The sequence below is a fragment of the Bombus vosnesenskii genome, unplaced genomic scaffold, assembly GCF_011952255.1.
Source record: "Bombus vosnesenskii isolate JDL3184/JDL3185 unplaced genomic scaffold, Bvos_JDL3184-5_v1.1 scf7180000013272, whole genome shotgun sequence".
Lineage (NCBI taxonomy): Eukaryota > Metazoa > Arthropoda > Insecta > Hymenoptera > Apidae > Bombus > Bombus vosnesenskii.
The window spans coordinates 1,129,828-1,151,894 of NW_022882930.1; the positions used below are offsets into that span (position 1 = coordinate 1,129,828).

Genomic DNA, 22,067 nt, shown 5'->3' on the forward strand with positions numbered 1-22,067 from the left:
TAAATCTTCAAAGTTGTATGGGAATCTCAAAGCAAAAAGGTTCGTTTACAACTTCGTTCGACTTTAATTCCTACCTGGCTCCAACGTTTTCGGTGACGAATCTTGCTCTTGTCCTTCAAATGTGCGATCATCTTCGTTTTTCCAGGAAGAGTCCAGACTAATCGGCCACCGTATGGCGTCGGATACTTCTTCGGTGCTCTGACGTGCATCCGAGTTTGATGAACGTCCGACGCTGCCTCATCTAGAGTGCCCACCAACAATTTTACGAATCTATTCACTTGCTGTTCGTTCTCATCGTGATCCGATAACTCGAACGCATCATCGAAAAAGATGTGAGCTGAAAGAATAAACAACGTCTCTCAACGTGCTTGAATGATTGAGATCTTGCAGACTACAATGCTAATCCACCAGACTACACCAAAAAGCGCATATGGATACCTACTTTCGAATTCATAGTAGTCCGGATCGACAACCTTCAAGTACTTTTGGGCTACACGTCTAGCACACTGATCTTCGTCCAAACGTAAGATACTTTTCAAAAATTCCATCATTTCCTCCTTGTTTTCATGCCACATAGTCGCGCAGGCGTATATTCTTGTTACGTGATCGCTGCTCTTTACAGCCGACGGAGGTGTAGTCGTGCCATCCGTCTGTTCGTATATGGTCTCATAATCTCCATCTCCCTTTTCTTTCTCTATCTCTGCCAGATCCTACCCGAAAATACAATTCTTATATTTTTATATAAACGACCGTGCCTTCGATAACAATCGAGCCTATAGAAAACTTTGTCTTGCTATGCGTGAAAAAGATATATATATATATTTTTAAATACAAGACTTACACTAGAAACTTTTAGCGAATTAATTTAATTCTGCACATTTCGTAACAGAAGCATCTCCTCATAATATTTCCGCGAACAACACAACACAAAATGTTGTTCAAAGCAGCATTATGATTCAAAACAACGAATAAAGTGAAATTGTCTATGTTAAGAGCGTCTGTGGAAATTTTCCTTTCTAAATAAAGTCGTACCGTGCAGCTTTATGTCGTTTGTACATGTAGCCCATAAGACAGAAAGTAAATTTCAAGACTGGAATCTTGTTTTAACACTTAACATATTTTCTTGTTCGAAGAAAGAGATTTGGTGAATACGAAACTATCATTATGACTAATATTGTTATTACGATTAATATTTTTATTATGTGTGAATTTATTTGAATTCTATTTTTTGTACGAATTTTATTTTTATTAAATAGATTTTCCTTATCAAATCTTTTTACGTCAATGTATCCTTCTATCTTTCTTGGTATATTTTTAATTAAGAAACACTTGTTCGCGATAAAACTTGACAGTCGACCGATGAATAATAAGAAGACAGATCTCGTTTAGCGCGTTCTCTATTTTAAGGTGCCGAATATATCGGATATTTATGCTTCCTCTCATTTTACAATTATAAAAATTGTTAAATTGTATTTATACCAGGATACTTTTACTCCGTTGACTTCGTTCTTATTTTTAACGAGACTAAAATGAAGCATACGGTTTTAATTTTAAAAGGGTTGAACATTCTTTTAAGGATTATGACGGATGAAAAACTGTTCCAGATAAAGACAAGGTAAGGAGATAAAAGTATACTAGTTACTTAGTGGCTCTCTCTGTGAATGAAGAGACATTAAGCGTTGAGACAAGGGATTTCCTTTAAGAAATTAAACCCAATCAAGTATAGAATCTAATGGTGATGGAAACTCGCGAAAAGCACTGGAAATACTGTACACAAGATTTTTATGGTTTTCTATACACTCATTGCAAGTGCCAAAAAATCTTTTCATCCTTAATTATAGACAAGGGATTATATAAGATTTAAAATTAATTTTTTCAAGGAAAAATGCAGCTTTATAGTTAGTATTACCAGAGAAAGAATAATAGAAATAAGGAAATAATTACCGAGTTTTTCATTGAAAAAAAGTGTATAAGATAGAATGGCGGCGAGTAAAATTACGTTGGAAGTTTTAATTATGGCCTTTTAATACTTTAAAGAACTCTGTTTTCTTAAATCTGCATAAAAATTTCATAATCGCTTAACTGGGAACTACATTTAGTATCTGCTCAGGGCATACCTTTGTAAAAAATTAATATAAAGCTTTGCTTAAAGAAGACAAGTAAAAATTTTGCCATGACACTAGGCTTGAAATTGTTTTATAGTAAATTACCTCGACTTTCACTTCCGGTTGGTCGTCCCTCTTTCTGTTTAGACCCATCGATTGATCGATTAACAGAGAATTGTACATAGGAACGACGAACAGTTTCTCTGTGGCGGCGAGACGCTCGCATTTCGGTGTCCAAACGTGCAATGTAATCCAAGTTTGTGACAGCAACCACAACAACCATACCCAAGCATATTGCTTCGACACGAAATCATTGATGAAATGGGTTGGCGGTGACTCGTAGAACAGATAATCCGGAATCGTTCCTTGAAATATGCAAGGATCGGTGTTCCTCAGGCCACAAGCAGCAATTAATAAAGAGATTGACACTGGAATTGTTAGATTTACCGGGAAAGCATAACTGAATCCTTGTATCAGAATTTTGCACGCGAATTTACCTGAAACAAGCGAAATACCATTCATTTTCTGTTCTCTTCTGATACTTTTTTTGCAACATGTGACTAGGGAAAAACGTAGTAAATTGTATTTTTCGTTTTTCCTTTTTTCAGGCGACCAATGTTTAAAAATCCAATAAGTGGATGTGTCAATTAAATCAAATTGGCAAAATTTATATCGGACTCTTTGTCCCATTTGTAAATTAAATATGTATTTTAACCACACAATGTTGAAGAATGTTTGGGAAATATTGACTGTCATAATGTCATGTCCCATGTCATGATTTTGCTATAAAATTTTCTAATTTAAACAACTTGTCTTTAATAACAATTTTTTTAACAACATTAAACTTTGCCTTTGCCAACGTTGCCTTTGCCAAACTGTAAGTTTTATGAAGATCCATAGGCTAGATACATACCCTAGTTTGGTATTTAAAAAATTACTTAATCTAATTGAAGATATAAATATAATAAAGGAAATACAAATACTTACCAAATATGTATGTGAAGTAAGCACCAAATATTTGCAACAGTAGAACGTATATAGGGGTATCTACGCTTCCTGGTACAGGCACTGTGTCGCCAATATCCAAGATATCAGCGACATCGGTGATTTTATCAGTGGCTTCAGCCCGTTGCGTCCATGCCATAATGTCATGGCTTCCGAAAGCGTCACTCAACATCGTGAACAAATGGCCAACTGTTTCGCCTTTGACGTGGAGTATCAGCAAGGTGCTAATAAAAAATGCCACGATCTTCCAAACCGAGATGAACATATAAGTGAAGTATCTCGTCAACCGCATTTCTTTCTTCACCCTCCCCAGAGCTCGAACAAATCCTACCGAGGAAGATTACAATTATCCTGAATATCGGAATATTTTCTTTTTATTATTGTAATATATAATTTATAATAATAAAGTATAATCATATTAAAAGTAAATATATTATTTGTAGTAATATTTGGATAGAATTAAGCAGGAAGAGTTGATTCAGATCAATGACTCGATATCGATTATAAAAAAAAATCGACAGTAAAAAAGAAGCTTCTTCCGAAAATTTCAATTTCATATTGAATACCTGAATAAATTGAATAAATTCTGCTTTTCTTTTACTCCCGATAACAGTTTCTTCTTAATGATGTCTCATCGATATCGTAATACTTACCGATCGGACTCTGTATCGAAACATAATTTTCCCACCAGCCGCACGAAACCAGGAATAAAGATGGTGGTATGAGCCATAACGAGGGTCGAGAACTATCCAGCAAAGGCCAGAGGAAGAAACTTGTTCCTTGAGCAGCGAGCGCGGCAATATCTATCAGCACCAAAACAAATCTCTTCGACTCGTCTTTGTTCTTATTGCGAGAGAGCAGTCCTTGAACAATCGAAAGAAATCTTCGTCTTAATCCAGTACAAGTTCCCTCGTTATCGATAAATCGAACTTCGTGATGTCTTCTTTTAACGAAGAACTCTCGAAACTCTAGTACGTTAGCCTCTTAAAATCCCAAGGGCTCATAAATAATTCTTAAAGCTTCGTAATACTATCAAATCGCCCAAAAATGTTGTAAAATAAAATTTCTATGTAAAATCACGATTATTTCTAGTATTAATCCAAATACATAATTCACCTTTCTCTTGCATCTTTCAGTCAAATCGACCTCGTTCCGCTAATTACGTAACAAACATGCTGTTTTACCAGTTTCGACGTAAATAAGAGAAACGCGTTAAAAATTGAAGTTCAAAACATGTTGTGAAACATGGCGTATCTTACCTAGTAAACCAGGTACGAAGCACACGCAGTTCGTCAGCATCGCACCTTTAACCACGTCCAATTCAGGAAGTACTGCCATAAACATCAGAGCCAGACCGGTCACGTGGAATGTCTCCATGAGAAAGACAAGCAGGAAGTGAGAAGCCGGTGGTTTCTTCCACGATTTGAAAATACATATCCTAGTGCTGCGGATTAACGTGCCGAATTCTGGCACCGCGAACGCGATTATGATGCACCAGATCCACGCTATTCTCTCCTCTTCTGGTAACGTTACTGTCCATTGCCTGTCCCGGCCTGTAACAGAGAGGAAGAAATACGTCTTCTGAAATTGGATTCACGAAACAACAAATATGTTTTCAAAGCTTATCTGAAAAGAGAACAGGAAGAAGAAAGCCCACTTTTTCATATTACATAAATTATCGGTATAACTGTTATCAGCATGCCTACAATTAGTTTTCTATCTAATAATAAGATTTAAAATAACATGAAAATCGTATCCTCTTTAGGTATTTTTTAATAAAAATGACATACTTTGACAGACATTGTTTCACAATTACATACTAATCATGCACTCGTTTCGATTCAAAAGAAAAATCGATATTCAATTTGTAAAGCAGGTTTACGCCAATGAAATATTAGCGAAAAGTGCAAAATGTCGGAACATAAAGAAGTACTTGTTATCGATGAATTAAAATTATTTTCTGTACTTTGAAGATTTAATACAAAAATATATCGAAAGCCTAGAAAAATCTGCACGTAATGATTGGGAAAGCGACAAATAACTACAAATAATGAAAATTGGAACAGTGATTAAGATTAATACAGTTCTTCTTTTTCGTTAAATATAATTTTCTAATACCACCCAAAAATGCTTATTTGGGAAAGCAAGTTTACAGCAGAGAGCCATTCTTTATCATCGAACAGTAAACGCGTTTGATCAGGAGCCAGCCAGAAAAGTGCACCTGTATTCGACAGATTTTTAAACTTGATTTTCGCCAAAATAAAGCTTCGAAAAGAATAATTGTATTCTTTCTTTAATGGCTTATTTTTGCTTATATAATTACTCTCAGTTCTTTCGTGTCGTTCATTCCAGAATAATTCCTCGAATACCATGCTACGACAGCGAAATTTGCGTCAAAAGAAACCATCAACCACCGTATAGAAAAGCGACCAGGCCACTAGGTTCACAAGATTTTTTTAATTAACTTTTATTATATAGAATCGAACGATTTTGTAGAAGGTAGCCTCGCGTATGTAATGCTTCAACCTGGTTTCACGTACTTTCTCTCCTTTGCTCGCACCGCGGTTATACATAGCGAAAAAATTCCGTTGTAACTATGTTGCGAGCACGATCCACTTTTTACGTTACTCCGCGACGGTTTCCATGAATGTTTTACCGTTCTGAAACTCAAGAAGTGCGATTTGGATTTTGCATCAGTGACGCGTTTTATATATTTTTTTCGTATTATGTACATTTTGTGTATTTTCGTATCTTCAAATTTTGCCATAAATACGTAAAAATCTGATTACCTATTCAAACGTTGCTAATATTGAAAAATTATAATTAAAATTTCTAACGCGATTTCATCGATTCGTTATTTTACCTTACGAACCTTTATTCCAGCAAGCTTTTCGATTATCTCCCAAGTCATTCATTTTAAATTCTTCGTCGTTTTATTACACTGTCAAACGGTTAAAATAAACGTGTTACATTTTACATAAAAAGAACAAATAAGAATTAAGCTCATAAACGTCTCCAAGGTATATCCTGCAGGCACTTAATTTCACGTTGTGTCCCACTATAGTATCCTTACAGACCCACAAAGTGGATTAGCGTATAATCCTATAAAGCGGTCATTTCGCAAACGTTAATTGGCTTATCAAATATAAGAAAGGAAAATCGCGTAATAATGAACCGCAGATAACGTATTGTTATTGTACTACGAATCTGGATTACATGCATCGAACGGATTACGTGTTGCATCAAGCACCGAATTCAACATAGGCGTAATTTGTAGAAAATTCACTACACAAACGCACTATAGTTTGCAAAGCGGTCATCGAGCGTTCGATTTGCATGGAAATACGAATAAGAATTTGAACGTATGAACGGTACATTTTATAGTACTATTATTTTAATTCCATTTATTGCACGAATAAATATATAGAAATACGAGAAAAAGAGCTTCGATGCTTGCTTTGATTTTAAAACTATAATCATAGTTCACATAATTCATAGTGTAGATTTTAGTTTTATTAGTTTTGTGTTGGGTTAATGGCTTTATATATTAAATTACTTTATTGCGTTATTTTCATTGGACTGATATTACTAGACAGAGGACATGCTAGATAGTTCTGTGACCAAAGTAAAAATGAAAGTGAAATCAAGAAAATAATAAAACGACAGTGAATATCGATTTTACTAGAAAGAATATTTAAGCAATAATTTATGTCATTAGTCTAACGTAACAATGTAAAGGTTTTAAGAATAGAATAAAGTCAATCAAGATACGAGTAGTATCGAATTGCCCAGAGCTATAAGAGGCGTCAAAAGTCCTAGGATTAATTAATAATATCCGATGATAGCGATGATATGTACGGGAGTTTGACTATCACTCACCTAATTTCTTGTTGCAGTAAGCGATCGTTCGATTAGCTCTTAACTGCGACGTCATAAATAGAATTGTTCCTTTGGCTACTACGCCGCTTCCTAATACTATCACAAATACTAGTAGGTAGACGATCACCTTCGTGATCTGTACCGTCATCTCGAGGCATCTTTGATTCGCCATCGAACCGGAATCGATCTTTGGCGGTGGATTCCGAAACACGTCCCATCCTTTCGTTTCCACGACAGTTCTTTGACTAGAAAGCGAAACAAACAGACGTAATTAAATTATACAGCTACACTCGAGTTCTTAATTAAAACAGATGGAGCCGATACGTTAATTCTGACTGTCTTCTCAATAAAATTTTCGTACGCAGTTTCGTATTGTTATTAACATAACTAACTTTTCACCTTCAAATTTCCCATAAACGCATAAAAATTCGTGATTTAGTTATTCCAATTATACAGTGACAGTTTTAAACTTTAATTAAAAAAGTCGGCTGGATTAACTCCTAAATTTCATATAAATATCCATTAAAAGAAAATTAAATCGAGGCAATAACTGCGATTTTTCTCGAAAAACGAGATGGCTCGACTGACGCAAAGAACAAAAGCAAATCTCGTTTGCTTTTTTCCCCTCTCCGTTTAAAAATAAAACGAGCGACGTTTGCGAATACCATAGCTGCTTGGTTAAGGACACATTTGCCACATACCTGTCGCCATAGTCCTGAGTCAATGGAGTACTCTCACCATCCGAAAAATCGTCAGTGTCAGCGACCGGTCCTCCGCCTCCTATCATTCCATTCTGTTGCTGACTTTTTGACATTCTGTAAAAAAACATTTCTTTTACCAAAATGTTTTTTAAAAGAAACGAAGAATAGCGATATAACTTTGCTTAAGTAGCAGTTGTAACTTTGCAAGTTAAATAATTATGATCAACGAATTTTAAGTTTTAGAATGTCGACATCTTATAAATAGATTCTCAACTATTTCGTAAATGTCAAACCACTGAAATTACAATTCAAAAATTTCAATACCACCAACTAAAAATATATTTTATTTCTTATGTACAAATAACAATTCAAGATGGAAATTTAGCGGAACGTAATACACAAATTATCCATCATTGTAGAGCAAAATTATAAAACCAAAGATATACGATTTGAGGTATACGTAATTGAAAGCTATCGATTTTAATTGTCGCGTTACAAGACGCTATGAAGCAAAAACTTTATCCTAACGAAGATATTAAATATATGATTTCATAACATGTTTTTATTTTAAAAAGAAAAGATAGATTTGAAGCATTATTTAATCTGTCATCCAGTGTTATTTGTCGTTTAGAGAAAGTAGAGATATAATTTATGATTATTCGTCTGGTCAGTTGAAGTTCTAAGCTAACGTAACTTCGGTATCTTGAACGTCTCCGCCTCTATGAATAATTTCACATGAAGCGTGAACCGCTGAATTGTTTCGAATAATAACAAGTGAACCAGGAAGCGCGAACTGTACATCAAAAATTGGTTTCTGCATGTTAGAAAGCTTAACCATTTCAGAACAAATGTTTACCGATTATATCGAACAACTGAACAAACTGTTACATCCTACTTTTTGAACCGCATGACTTAATATTTTGATCGTAAGAAAATATTCGGAATATTATTCATCGCACGATATTACTACTAATTAAAAAACAAGCGAATACACCGACGGCCCTATTTCCTAGATTTCGCAACGATCGTCTTGCTTCATTCTTTAGACTGTAGTAGAAACTCGGTAAGATTATCAAAGACAAAATATAACACCTTTTATAAATATATTATACATATTGTACGAGATTACATTATATTGATAGTGTTTGAAGTAATTCTAAAAATATATATCGGAAAGAAGCTTATAAAGAAGAGGAAAGATAAAGAAAGCTAGCATGTAGAACACGCGTATTAAAGAAGAAAGTTGGTCGATGAAAAGGAACCTCGGCGCTGTAAGCACCACATAATGATTGGAAAATGGAAAAAGTAGGAATTGTCGGTGAAACGAGACGAATTGTCGCAATATTCTGTAGTTTATCGACGTATAAATTCACCGATCAAATATCAAATATTATTGAAATAAAAATGGGCGAAGAAATAAACGGTGTGTAACGGATCAGTAGGTAACCGACTTTCTTTACTTCCCGTCATGTTTTATGAGTTTTATTCTACATACCAATTCTACTATAACTGCGTTTTTTGCGAGAAAAATCGCTCTGTATGAACTGTATGCACGAGCACGCTCGCGAAAGGGTCTCCTCGTTGAACTAATTAGTGATTCATCGAAAGCGGAATAAGAAGTTGCTGGTTTCTGCAACTATCCGCTTTATTACTTCGATGGAATGTGTATCACTCATACGTTGTCTGCTAGTTATTAAGTAGTTACGTATACCATAAAAAGACAGGCGATTGAACTCTTGCAAAGATGTACTAATTTCGATCTTCCTGGTCTTATAACGTATATTTCTATCGAAAGGACCAATTTCCAATTTTTTATCGAATCTTACGGATTTAAAACGATGAATTTTTGGATTAAATATATGGGTCAAGGTTGGCTTTCCTTCTCGCGTTCTCTTCGATACAAGCGTTATTGGTCGCTAGTTTTAGCGTTCAATGAACGAATGAAAAGACTTTTATTAACAGAAACGAAAGTATTTTTCACAGGATTCCTAGAGATTCAGATTGACGTAAGGAAAATCTAATACAGTACGTAACAGTTAAGAGTTAACATAATATTTCTTGTAACATCTTTCCTGCTGGTTAATGACAATCTCCTATATCTTCTTCAAAGTTGAAACGAAATCTCTCAACGAACGACAAAATACGATTTTATCGAACACGACCCAAGTGGGTACGATCGTCGTAGGATTATAAACGTTGGCCGATCAACAAAGATCATATTCACACTCGATTCATTGCACCAAACAGAAACACTATTCTTTCTGCATTCTGAGTTCCGCCGTCATCGAGATATCGCCTGACATATGTTACGAAACTCTCGAAGAATCATGGAAAATCGGTGGTCCTGTCACACGTCGTTTGCCAAGTGTACCTTACCTGGTACCGTTTCCTCGAGATCTAATTATCGGTTTTGCCAAAAGAGGCAACTGCTATTAAGTGGCGAAATAGGGCAGAATAAAGAAAAGAAGGTAGGTAGAACGTCGGAGGCGGAGTAGAACGAGATCTGGCTCGTGCTCCTCGCGATCGTTCGTGGCGCGTTTCAATCTCACACGGACAACGCGAAGGCGGAGGCGTATCTTTGTTCGTGGAGGTCTGGGCTTTCTGGTTCCTGGACACTGAAAGTGAAAGGGAACGAACCGTGAAAGATAACATAGCAAGGACGTCCACTGCAACTCGCCGTGTCGGTTGCTGCCCTCGAGGCACGTCACGGATTCGTTCGTTCCTCGGTTTCACCCCCTCGACGCCGCTCACCAGGCTCCACGTATCTTCTGTTCACCGACTCGACGTTCTTTTCTACCTCACCCTCCTTTGTTCCCTGGCTTGTTTCTCGCGGTTCTTGATTCAGGGATGTCGATCGATGTTCGATCAACAACTCGATCGGTTGTTATTTAAGTTCGAAGGAAAGTTACATGTGTTAAAGGAGATTCGTCTTGTTCTGATCAGACAAGGATTTGAAATTATAATGGCAATACGATATGATCGGGTTTTCAAAGTTTTTTGTAAGTTGCTACGGTGCTTTCGTCAGTCTTCGACATTACCTGAGCTCCTTTTTATGCTGGTTTTATTCTATTCTGGCTCTCGTGGAAGGTCATTTTTGTGGCTTCGACGAGGCCTCTACTCGCTATGGAATTTTGAATATTTCGTGCTCTATTCGGAATAATTAAACGATTCAGGTTTTATATTGTTCGCGATAGAGAATGAAATGTTAAAGTTCAAAAAGTGTCATTAAAAATGTGATTTTTTCTTTTTTTTTCTTTCTTTGTTAATACTATCATACTCTATAATTCTACAGTGGTGAGAGTAAAGTAGCCAATAACAAAGTATTAAAGAAGAAAATATTAAATACGAAATTTAATATACTTGAACCTAATTGATTAGTATATAACTGCCATCATAAATACAACCGTGTGCTAAATCTTTTTGTAGTCACTAAATTACAGTAGAACGATTGTAATCTTAGAAACATTTATCAAACATAGAAACAATAAATAATTAGTCACGCAAATTCCCTTTTGCTACTAGAAATCTCAAATTTCCTATTTAGCTAACACCGATGATCAATCATGCTTATTACTAACAACGTAATCATGTAATATATAAATAATAGGGACTCGTTGCGTCCAATCCCGAAGAATCGCTTCTAATTTATCATTTGACTAACAATCCACCGTTTAACCGATGCTCGTCTTTCTAACAGTCTTCTTCTACTTTCTTGCCTAAGTAATCTCAGCAGTAACCGCTGATCGTTGATTAATCTTCATCGCGAATGAAACAATTACGTCTCGGTTAATACTGAATTCGCGTGCTTGAATAACTGAATCGTTACACAACGAATAAAATAGAACGATTCTACGTCCTCTATAGAAAATAGAAATTACTTTACAGAAAATAGAGCTTCAGTCTGAAGATTTCCACCGAGGCTTCATCCACCAGCAGTTCAATATCGAAGGCAAGAGTTCCTCGAGTATATCAGATATTTTTCTATTACTATACTGTATACTAAAATTACATCTTTTAATAACTTGACATTCTCAAACATTCTCAATAAAAATTCTATTTCGTAGGTATATTTAATTTTAAAAATTATTATAGAATTTTTAAATAGGAAGAATCTTCGTTCGGCAATAAAACAAGATACAGAAGATTTTCTATAACATCGATATCACGTTGTCGTTCTATCTTCTAACTGCTACAATACGTCATTGTTCGAGAAGCCTGAAAATTTGACACGGATCATCTTTGTTACGTACAGATCCCTCAATTTTGAGCGCAACAATTTTACGAGACAAAGAATCTATCAAACATACGAAGCAAGTCGGACGTTAAAAATAAAAACTTCGAAATACCCAATCGAAGTTAACAGTTTCCTTATGTTCGCAAAATGTGTCTTCGATTCGATATCGAAGAAATCGTGTTTGAACCAACGAGATGTTGGTCTCGCGGGAAACATGAAAAAATACGATGGAATGTCTGCGTGAAGCTTATCAGGCTTCGTATATAGTCTATTCTTCTTGTATTTTATTCCGATCATAAGTTATGCTCGCATGCATAAACGTCAAGCGAGCACGACCATAGAAACATCGTGAGGTTATGCACGGTTATAGCGCGTGTCTCTACTCCCTAGACTACCACTTTTCGTCGTCTTAAGGCCGTTGTCCTATGAGTCATTGTCCACCATGGAATTGTTCGCCTTCCCCTCGATGCTTTAACCCTTGTCGCGGTCCAGCCAACCTCGCTTGGCTCTCGCGACCACTTGTCCCTGCATTTAACGTGGAATTCAACAAACGTGTATACCGTATACCTACGATTACTTTTATATGCGCGAACTTTCCGTTTTCTCGACTGTTAACTTCGAATGCTATCCGGTCACGGTATTTCCTTTTTTGGATCGTACATGTGTGTGCGTTGCGTAGAAGGGAACGTTATGGAAGCGTACAAGGAGCACGGATATGGTTGCGGTAGTAGTGGTAAATGGAAGTTGAGTTAATATGATCTTTAACGGGTACTAGAATTACCATCAAAATTAGCGATTTGTGATTTTTGTTTAATTTATTTTACCACTTAGTTTGTCTATTTTTTAGTTTTAAGTCATATTTAGTTTTATTTCGTAGAAGTTTCACAGATTTATAAGACTGTATTGTTAGAGATTTAAATATTTTGGTACAAAATGTCTGATCAAAAGCTTGTTCGTCTCCTTGTAGATATTAAGGACGAGTAAGCGTTTTTGAAGTTTAAATTTTTAATGAACACATCGAAGCTTTGTAGAAATATGCAATTTGCGATCTCCCTTGGAAATGAAAAAAGTACAAAATCAAACGTACCACTTTCTACCGATTACATACCGCGTCGATGAAAAAATTCTAAATGTCGGACGCTACTATTTTCAACGATTTCTCCAAAAACGTTCACTTAACTGTTTCGTTTTGCTGTTAACACGGACGTCCTAGTTTCCATTCTCATCCCATACCAACGTCGATATAACAACTTAATATTATACATTTTACTTCTCTGCTCCAATTCTTCTTTTGCTAGAACATCTAATAATTTCTCTAATAGTTTCTCTTTCATAATCGACTAGACGTGATCGTTTGTAAATAAAAGCTTGATTAAGTGGAAAACTTTCTTCACTGGACGTCGTACATTTTCAGTCGATTGAATCGCGCATACTAACACGAGTCACTCGATTATTCGACAGAAGGAGATAACGGTAACGCTTCCTTGTAGCCGTGACACCGATGACAGAGATTCAAATGTCGCGCTACATCTACCGATCGAATCGACTGCGTGGAACGTGGTTCCATACGCGTGACAGACTACAGGATGTTTCATAAAATTGAACAAAGCCATTTGAGTTACTGTTATAAAAAATATGGAAATATACATAATACGAATACGTATTTTTTGAATAATTTAGATTTAAATAATAAATCAATAAAAAATCTGTGAGTTAAATCCGGTGATCATGGTGGCTAACATATTAATCCTCGAGTTGCAACCGAATGACAAAAGTAAATTTCAATGGCTTATACCGAAGAAGTTATTGATTCAACAGAAATTTTATTGCTACCATAAAACACATTTCGATCACCATTCCCGTTCTAGCGATTAGACCTGATAACAATGATTCGACTACTCTTTTCGTTTAATTAATACCTGCAGAAGAAACACTATTTCCCAAAGATGTTGATAATTTCGACAAAAATTTGATAAAGCTATCGCTATATTTTAAAATAATTTATAAAATAAATATATATATATATTCATTTTTAATAAATTTCCCATATGTTCCTCCATACTATTTTACAACTTCTACGCTATAATCGCGCTTCATTTTCAACTACAACTCCTATCTAGATGCCACCATATGGTGCAAGAGAAACAACATATCTTAAACAATGAATACTTAAAAACTGACCTCCATAGATTAACTTACATATAACAACAATTACATTAAAAACTAAGATTTCCTTAATAAACTGTATCTTAATGACTATCTCTGAAACAGGATAACCCTAAAACAAATCACTTTAAAATTCATCTTGTCTAAAGACAAGCCAAAAGAACTGACACACGGATTCATTTTTCAGCAAACAAGCGGATCCCGCAATCTTGCCCCTTTCGTTTCGCAGAATGACGAAAAGGAGACGAAGGGAAACGATCGATGATTCGAATCAAGAAGGAATTTACGAAAACGGTATCGCGTGCGAATGAATCACGGGATTAAGAAAAGGGAGACACTTTCGCAGAAGAACGCGAGCCTAGGGAGAAAGGAATGACCTTGCAATGGAGGATATTTCGAATCGATTACACGGATAGTACACGTACAAAGACGCGAGCGACGATTAACCAGTTCCCCTCGCTGTGAATTCTTTGTGAATCAACAGTTTTCCCGCGTATCCGGTAACCCGCTTCCTCTTTTATATCCTAGTGCCGCCGATGGGTTACTGTGTCTCTAGGCGCAACGCGTGATTCCCACGCGACGCGTGTGATTCACTTGACTTTGTCATCTTCGATCGCTTTCTTAATGCCACACGCGAGTTCTTCGAAAGTTTGCCGCAGGAAAAACTCAACGCGGGAAAAATATTACATCGTGTCTGAGTGAATCTGCCGAGGTCGTGGCGTGTTCATAATGGATGGTGTGGAATTTGGACGATTAGATTACGGAGAAACGTAGAAAGTATAGATACGTAGGCAAATTGGAATTTTTTTAAAGATTGTTAAGGCAACGGACCTTAAGCGAAGATTTGTTTCACTCAGTAAAAATTATAATGATCACTACGCTGTGGATATTGCACGTTTCTGATGAATGGTGGGATTTACAATCGCGGGAAAATGAAAAATGCGCCACTTAGTAGCCGCTTTGATGCCCGGGAAGTAGAGAGAAAGGTGATGATTAGACTGCGGATGTTTGTGCGTAAAAATACAAATTTTTATCAACGTTAATAATGAAATAGAGCTTGAACGAAAGTTTGTTTCGTTCGCTAAATGTTAGAACGATTATTTTAACGACGAACCACGATATATTGTATGTATAAATTATACGAGCACAACTAGAGAAATGAATCCTAAATAGGGATTTGTCTCACTGAATATTCTAAGAGTAATCGGATACCTTTCGTACCGTTAAATTCTTTCATACGTTAGGCTGAACGTAAATGCCTCCATAAATGTATTTTGCCTCGTACTGCAAGTACATACATACTTCAGAACGAGAACATTCTGAAAGTTGCACATTGTTGTAACTTTATTGTTTCTTTGCTTTTTAACTACATATCGTTTCGTTCGTGAATTACATCAATTTCATACTAAAATGATAGAAGGGATATCCGTTTAAATAGTAGGTATATATGCATATAATTGATTAATTAAATTAATATTTGAATATTGAAATAATGATAGATTAATATATGTCGGATGGAATTCTACCATAATATTCATAATGTAATATCTCTTGGATGGGCATCATTTTCTAAACTTGTAAATCGTTATATAATTAGACAAAATTTCAACATTTTGAAAATAATAATTTAAGCATTTTACATTCGTCTGTCTTTGACATTAACAGCGTCGCAACAATTTCGAAACTCGCTATGAGAAGATAGTCAGATGAGTGAATACTAATTCGATGCAACACCAGTAACAGCGTAATCTATTATTGGATTGCACGTCAAATACTATGTATGTACTTAGTTGTTTAATCGTGAGAAAGGATCTTCTCTTCACCTATATGTATCGTATCTATATAAATGCATTTCTTTATATGTACTGTTAAAATATATTTTAAAGACAAATCGTACGGTAATGTAACGTTAAGTAAATAAAAGTGTAAGATTTGGAATTGCTTTCTTATGATCAAATAACGTGTAAAATTGTGTTATAAATTATTGTAAGATAACGGAATAAATATATTTTATCAATGCACTTTTGTACTAATACACTTGTCAATGTATATTACGATCGAATATTTGATATTTATCTAAATTAGATTTCTCTGTTCAATTACCACGGATTATTTCTACTTATTCGAGCTAGTTTATTTTCTTGGAATAACGAAAAAGAAAAATAAGATTCTTGAACGAGTGACAGAAAGATAATAGTGTCCCCTGATATATGATATTGCAGTGAACGTTTGATCGAAGCAACTTTCAAAGTTACATCGTATCGATCGATATGGCGTGAATATTGAAATCTTTTTGAAAAATATTATCGATACGCACGTGTAAAAGAATCGTATTTCGTTCGAATGATTCGATGTAATTCGACATAATTTGAAGAAAATAATTACCTTGATAGCTCAGGAACTAATAAACCTCAATGACGAGAGACAATGCGATTCTAAGATATAAGTCACACTGAAATCTGCTATGTATGAGTTTAACAATAATTTCTTAATCTCGATAACGTTGCATCATTATCATTTTCTTTGTCGTATTTTATCTTCCGTTGCTACGACATTCAAGGAATTGTAACGTAAACTTTGTGACAGGAATTAAAAATTAAAATATGCTGGGCTATCGATAATATTAACTAGTATTTGTACGTGTATTTATTCAATTACTTCCTGTCATTAATTTATTTCTATCATACCTGTAATATCATATCTTTTCGAATCTATTAATTACAACAGATTTTAACTAGAACGATGAAAATTGAAATAGATTCTACAATTGCACTTAATTGCAAACTGCATTATCTTTATCGATCACCGTTCTTTCAATCTTTAATCCGGTCTGTTTGCGCAATTTCAGTTGCCACATGTAATGGACATGTAAAAGATAATAAAACCGATAACGATCATCATAATGCTATTTACACATATATGGGTCAATGTCTATGTTGATCGACCTTAGAAAAGTATTAAAAGGAAAATCATTTTTATTAGAAGTAAAAATTAAACCCGTCTATCGCGAACATATCGATAGCAATCGCATGATTTTTTTCTCCTTGACGGATCCCATTTTTAATCGATGACTATAGCAAAAAACAGTTGCGTACCGATTTACAATTTAGAAGCTTCAAAGTTCAGAACATCGTGGCTTATTATTCCTCGATGATTCAAGAGAGATAATAGCGAATTTTATTACAAAGGGAAGATTTTCATCGGAAGATAAGACATTTTTCTAAATTCAAGGAACTGAATCATTTTTCATCACGCGGTTCAGAAATGTTATTACTTGGAATATCTAGTAAGTCTACAGGTGCTGGAATAATTTTTCTTTAACTTTTTAAAAACACGTAATGGGTGAAAATTGTACAAGGATGATATTAAAACGCTATAGTTGAGATAGTAAGAATTCAGTTTATTAAATAGATTCATTAAACAGTATCTGTTTAAATATTGTTTGGCTATAAGAGGAAAAGGTTATAGTTGACCATAGTTTCTCGCTTCAGTCAGAAATCTACGGATTGACAGACCTTACAAATGAATCGTTTAGTAGCAGTACAATGGTATATTGATAAAGTACAACCATTGAGTAACAAACAAAGAAAATAAAATTTTCAAGGTATGGATATAGAGATATGTCATTTCTAAATTCTACAGTATTATAGAAAGCAAATGTAATTTTTTGTAAGTAAAAAAATAACTTGCGGACGGATTAAAATTAACTTGTGGCACGAATTTATGGATTAACTTGATACTTTCGTTGATTTACTTCTCATATCATTTTTTGTTGTTTCAATCTATCTTTAAAATACATATTTACAATCAAAGATTCACCTGTTCAAACGACACATTACAACTCGTTAATTGAACACTGTACAAACGTGTAAAGAGTACTCTCAGGTTCTCGATGTAAAAATTTAGATATTACATAGATATTAGGTTGACAAAGATACCTATGACGACGATGTATCATTACAGGATATGTCATCCATTATTTGATCGACCATTTTATAGAACATCCTGAGATACAAAGAGGCGTATCAAGATAAAGTAGCCTCTCAAATTATTTAATAATTACTCGAATCTTGATTAATGTCGATTATAACAGCGTCTTATCCAATATCAACGTATTATCAGACTTCGTTGATATTCATCTTATACATTTGACACTTAATCGATATGCGAATTTAGCACAGAAAATCCTACGTAACGAAACTTTGGAGACACCTTACTTTGTAAATAAATTAAAAATAAGTTGAAACGAATTGGAAACAGAAAAAAATCGGAAAGAAATTAGTAAATTAGAAACCGTTGTTTGATACAAATAATTTGCATAGAAGTATGTATTCCTATTTAAACCATTCTATCAACGGAAACTCAAAGAGAACCACTTTCTTGCCAATTATGCAACATGCAATCGAAAACATATAACATCGATCACGCAACGCACCGCGATTAAAGAGTCGAACAAGAAGCGCACCATACTTTCTAGACGATCGCTTCGATCCTCGACAAATTAGTATCTCGAAACGAGGAAAAAAAGGAGAATAATCAACGAAAGTGAGAACAGTAGGAAAGAGAGAGAGAGAGAGAGAAAGAGAGAAAGAGAGCAAGAGACGGCATCGGCAACACGTCAGACCGTCCTATAAATATCTAATTTCCACCTCACGCCCTCGTCGCTCTTTTGCAATACCGTTATACGTTAGCGTGTTGTCTTGCAAAATGATCAATGAAATCTCAATCACTAGTACTGATATGGAAATCATGCATTCTCATAATTAGACAGCGGTACCGTACGCGACGGCTGACACGAATAACTTGTTCCTTTATTTTCCTAAATTTAGTAATTATTAACATTACTATTAAATTATATTTATCAATTTAAAAACTTGTACATTAAATTGTTTATTACATTGTACATTAAATTGTACATTTATAGAAATGCTACAATACAAATTGCTGCTTAGTTATAAATAGACTATGAATATTTATACAAATTAATACCTTGCTAAGTACAATCGAGAAAATGGAATTTAAACAAAGATTTTTCCCAATTACCCAATACTGTACATATAACATTCTATGTTATGTATATTTGCATATCTTATGTATTTTGTGTACTACGACACTTTTAAATTTCCCATAAGTGGTAAAAAATTCGCGTATTTAATAAAATTACAATATTTCGCAGAATATTTTTCGTTCTGTCTCGATGATCAGAAACTTTGCCGCGTTTTCTAATGCGATGACAAACGAGACGCGCGACACTTGTCACATTTATTACAATTTCGTGACAAGTGACTAGGAACTGGTATTAGGTACAATGACAAGATCGATCGTCTGCTAAAATTTAAGTCTCATTTCTCTGCTGAAATTGAAATTCGACTCGATTCGATTGAAACTCGAACTTCCGACAAGCCGCAAACTTGCAAATCAGGTGTTACATGCTAAATGGTTAGTGGAGAAACCACATATTTCCTAAGAAGGAATTTTTGTTACCCAGAAATAAACTCTCCTATCATTTTTCTATGAAATTCTAGGCTACAAAAATTTGAAAATTTTTAAGTGACATTTGCATATTTAAAGTTTAAACTCATACGTAATGAAAAATATAATTTAATCTGACAAAATTTAACGGCAGGGGTAAATATCGACAGAGGTTCGTAACAAATATTCTACGAATAATCATAACACAATAATTAACAAACAAATAGAATTACAAATCTGTTACCACGAAGCTAACGTTAAACGTTAAATACAACTGATATGATAATAAATAAATTCATAATTCATATTATGGATATTTTATAGAAAATCATCATTCTGCGTCTCTTTAGTAAAGGCAACGATTAATTAATGCCATCAAACCAGTGGATTGATGGAAGAAGCGAAAGAGTTATAAAACTATGTAAAACTATAAATAGATAGTATTATAGAAATGGAAGAAAAGATGAAAGAGAATTTAGATGTATATTCATAGATGAACCATACGTCTTCCATGAAGAGACTTTAAACAAACGAAACGTAATTTGATGTAACCCGACGAAATCGATGTAAGTCGACACTGCAGATGACAAGCATTTCCATAATTTATCCGGTTCGTCAGGGTTCATCGCCTTCTACCAACGACCAAAAAGCGTCAAACGCATTGCCAAGTGGTTCAGTAATCCCGTGATTCCAAGTAAAACAGCTGTCATCGGTTGGCAAGACGGTCGGAAGCGATCGGATCATTCACGAAATTACGAAACCTCATGGCTTCGATGTACAATAGAAAGTCAACAGTCGCGCCAGAGAAACGTTCCCCAGAAAGAAAGAAACGGGTCACGTACTCTGGCCACGGGACCACGATTTCGAACCGATTGGAATTCGCCTGGTCCCGCGCGTTCGATGGAAGCAAAACTCAACCGCATAAGCGATACAACAAAACGAAATACGACGATAAAAATAAAAATAATGATATTCGCGCATCGAAGATCACGTTGTACCGTGCGATTCGTCTCGAGAACACGGCGATACCGCACTTTCTCCGCGTCGCATCGTCGATGAAAACACAAGCACAGAACACCACGTACCTGCTAGACGAAAGTGAAATCTCCTCTTACAGTCGAAACAGAAACCGATCAGACCGATTCGTCCAACGGGATCAGCGGAGCAAAGCCGTCAGCCGATCGTCAACGATGCTTTTGACAGGCTCTTTAACTTCCTGGCGAACAACAAAATCCCTCGTTTCCTCTTGATCGTATAAAGACACTATTTCTACCAAGTAAATACACCATTCACCATCCAGAAGACATGTCGACTGTTGGGTCGATCACCGATCACCGGCCACGGAACCACGGGATTTTCGTGTGCATCCGCGCAGATTGAGAGAACGGTTGTCCGTTGAACACGATCGTTCGAAGGCGGTCGACGACCAAGGATCTTCGTAATCGCCCAGGTGAAAGCCGTTTAGGTGAGCGGCGAGCGAGCGACTGGCTTAGCCACGATCTACCAGAGGTACCAGAAGCGATTCAGAATCCCCCCTTGCTTGCCTCTCTTCGCTATAACTTTCACGGCATACACGAGGCTAGAGAGCGAGTCTCTCTTTCTCTCTTTCCTTCCTCTCACGATTTTTCAAAGCCTCCTCTCCGTCGCCCCTTCTTCGTCTCGCAAATCCCAGACCCGCTGCCCCTTCGACGATTTTTTATGTCAAACCCGGTTGACCGATGCTCGGGGACACGTGCAACAACGGGCAATCTATCGCTTGGAATTCAGGCTTATTGCGAAATTTTACGATACCAAGAAATATATCGAAGATACCGAAGAACCGGAAGAGAATCCTCGAGAATGAGGATTTCTTTCCGACGCTTGGTGATTCGATCCAGGATTTGATAGTTTATCAGGACGGTACTTTTGCTTCTCACCTTGGCTCGGTTGTTCTATAAAGAGTTAGAAACACATGGTGTCGAGGTTCGTGTCATGAGAACGTTCTTGCGAAATTGCGACTATGACGTTCGAGAAACGCGTTCATATAGAATATCGAAATGACTGAAACGATTCGAATAGCCGATCCGATTGCTGTATCAACGTCCTTGGGCTTACGTCACTCACTATCATCGCCTGAAGATGTTATCGTTATCAGATATTTGATCGATCTCTGATATCTTTATCCGTTCTAGTATGCTCGAATTGATTAATTTAGTTCCAACTAACGATAGAAAATTTCTAATTTATGTTAACAAAGAAAGATTGAAATTTGAAAAAGTGGCTCCTCCGAGCCAATTATTTGATAAGGAAATGCCCTGTAAACCGATTGAGATACGTCGCTTTTACGATGAATTTTTCTTTAACGGTTCCATCGAACGTTTAGCAATAATCTCGATGAATTTGCATATTGCGATATCAGTTACGGCCGCGTAATTAATTGTGCGTGCAACGAACGCGTCCGCTTAAATTGCACTCGACCCGAACTAAACACCTTCGCTGTTTCCGAGCGTTGCATTTATCCAGAAG

General features: G+C 35.7%; 1 protein-coding gene across 8 annotated transcripts in view; it reads right to left on the bottom strand.

The window, feature by feature from the left end:
* The window catches only part of LOC117231286 (chitin synthase chs-2), a 34,112-nt gene extending 12,835 nt beyond the window's left edge, over positions 1 to 21,277 (bottom strand). For 4 of the 8 annotated variants that reach the window (XM_033489595.1, XM_033489594.1, XM_033489601.1 and 1 more), the window contains exons 1-8: positions 7,691 to 7,803; positions 6,990 to 7,234; positions 4,370 to 4,663; positions 3,764 to 3,973; positions 3,093 to 3,437; positions 2,211 to 2,602; positions 443 to 710; positions 75 to 337 (exon numbers count right to left, since the gene is read on the bottom strand). In XM_033489595.1, the coding sequence (XP_033345486.1) occupies positions 75 to 337; positions 443 to 710; positions 2,211 to 2,602; positions 3,093 to 3,437; positions 3,764 to 3,973; positions 4,370 to 4,663; positions 6,990 to 7,234; positions 7,691 to 7,803 (2,130 nt within the window). Of the gene's footprint in view, positions 1 to 74; positions 338 to 442; positions 711 to 2,210; positions 2,603 to 3,092; positions 3,438 to 3,763; positions 3,974 to 4,369; positions 4,664 to 6,989; positions 7,235 to 7,690; positions 7,805 to 16,475; positions 16,507 to 20,647 lie in introns of those variants that run through there. The other 4 variants (XM_033489600.1, XM_033489596.1, XM_033489597.1 and 1 more) reach the window with 3 other exon arrangements.
* Positions 21,278 to 22,067: the final 790 nt, after the last annotated feature.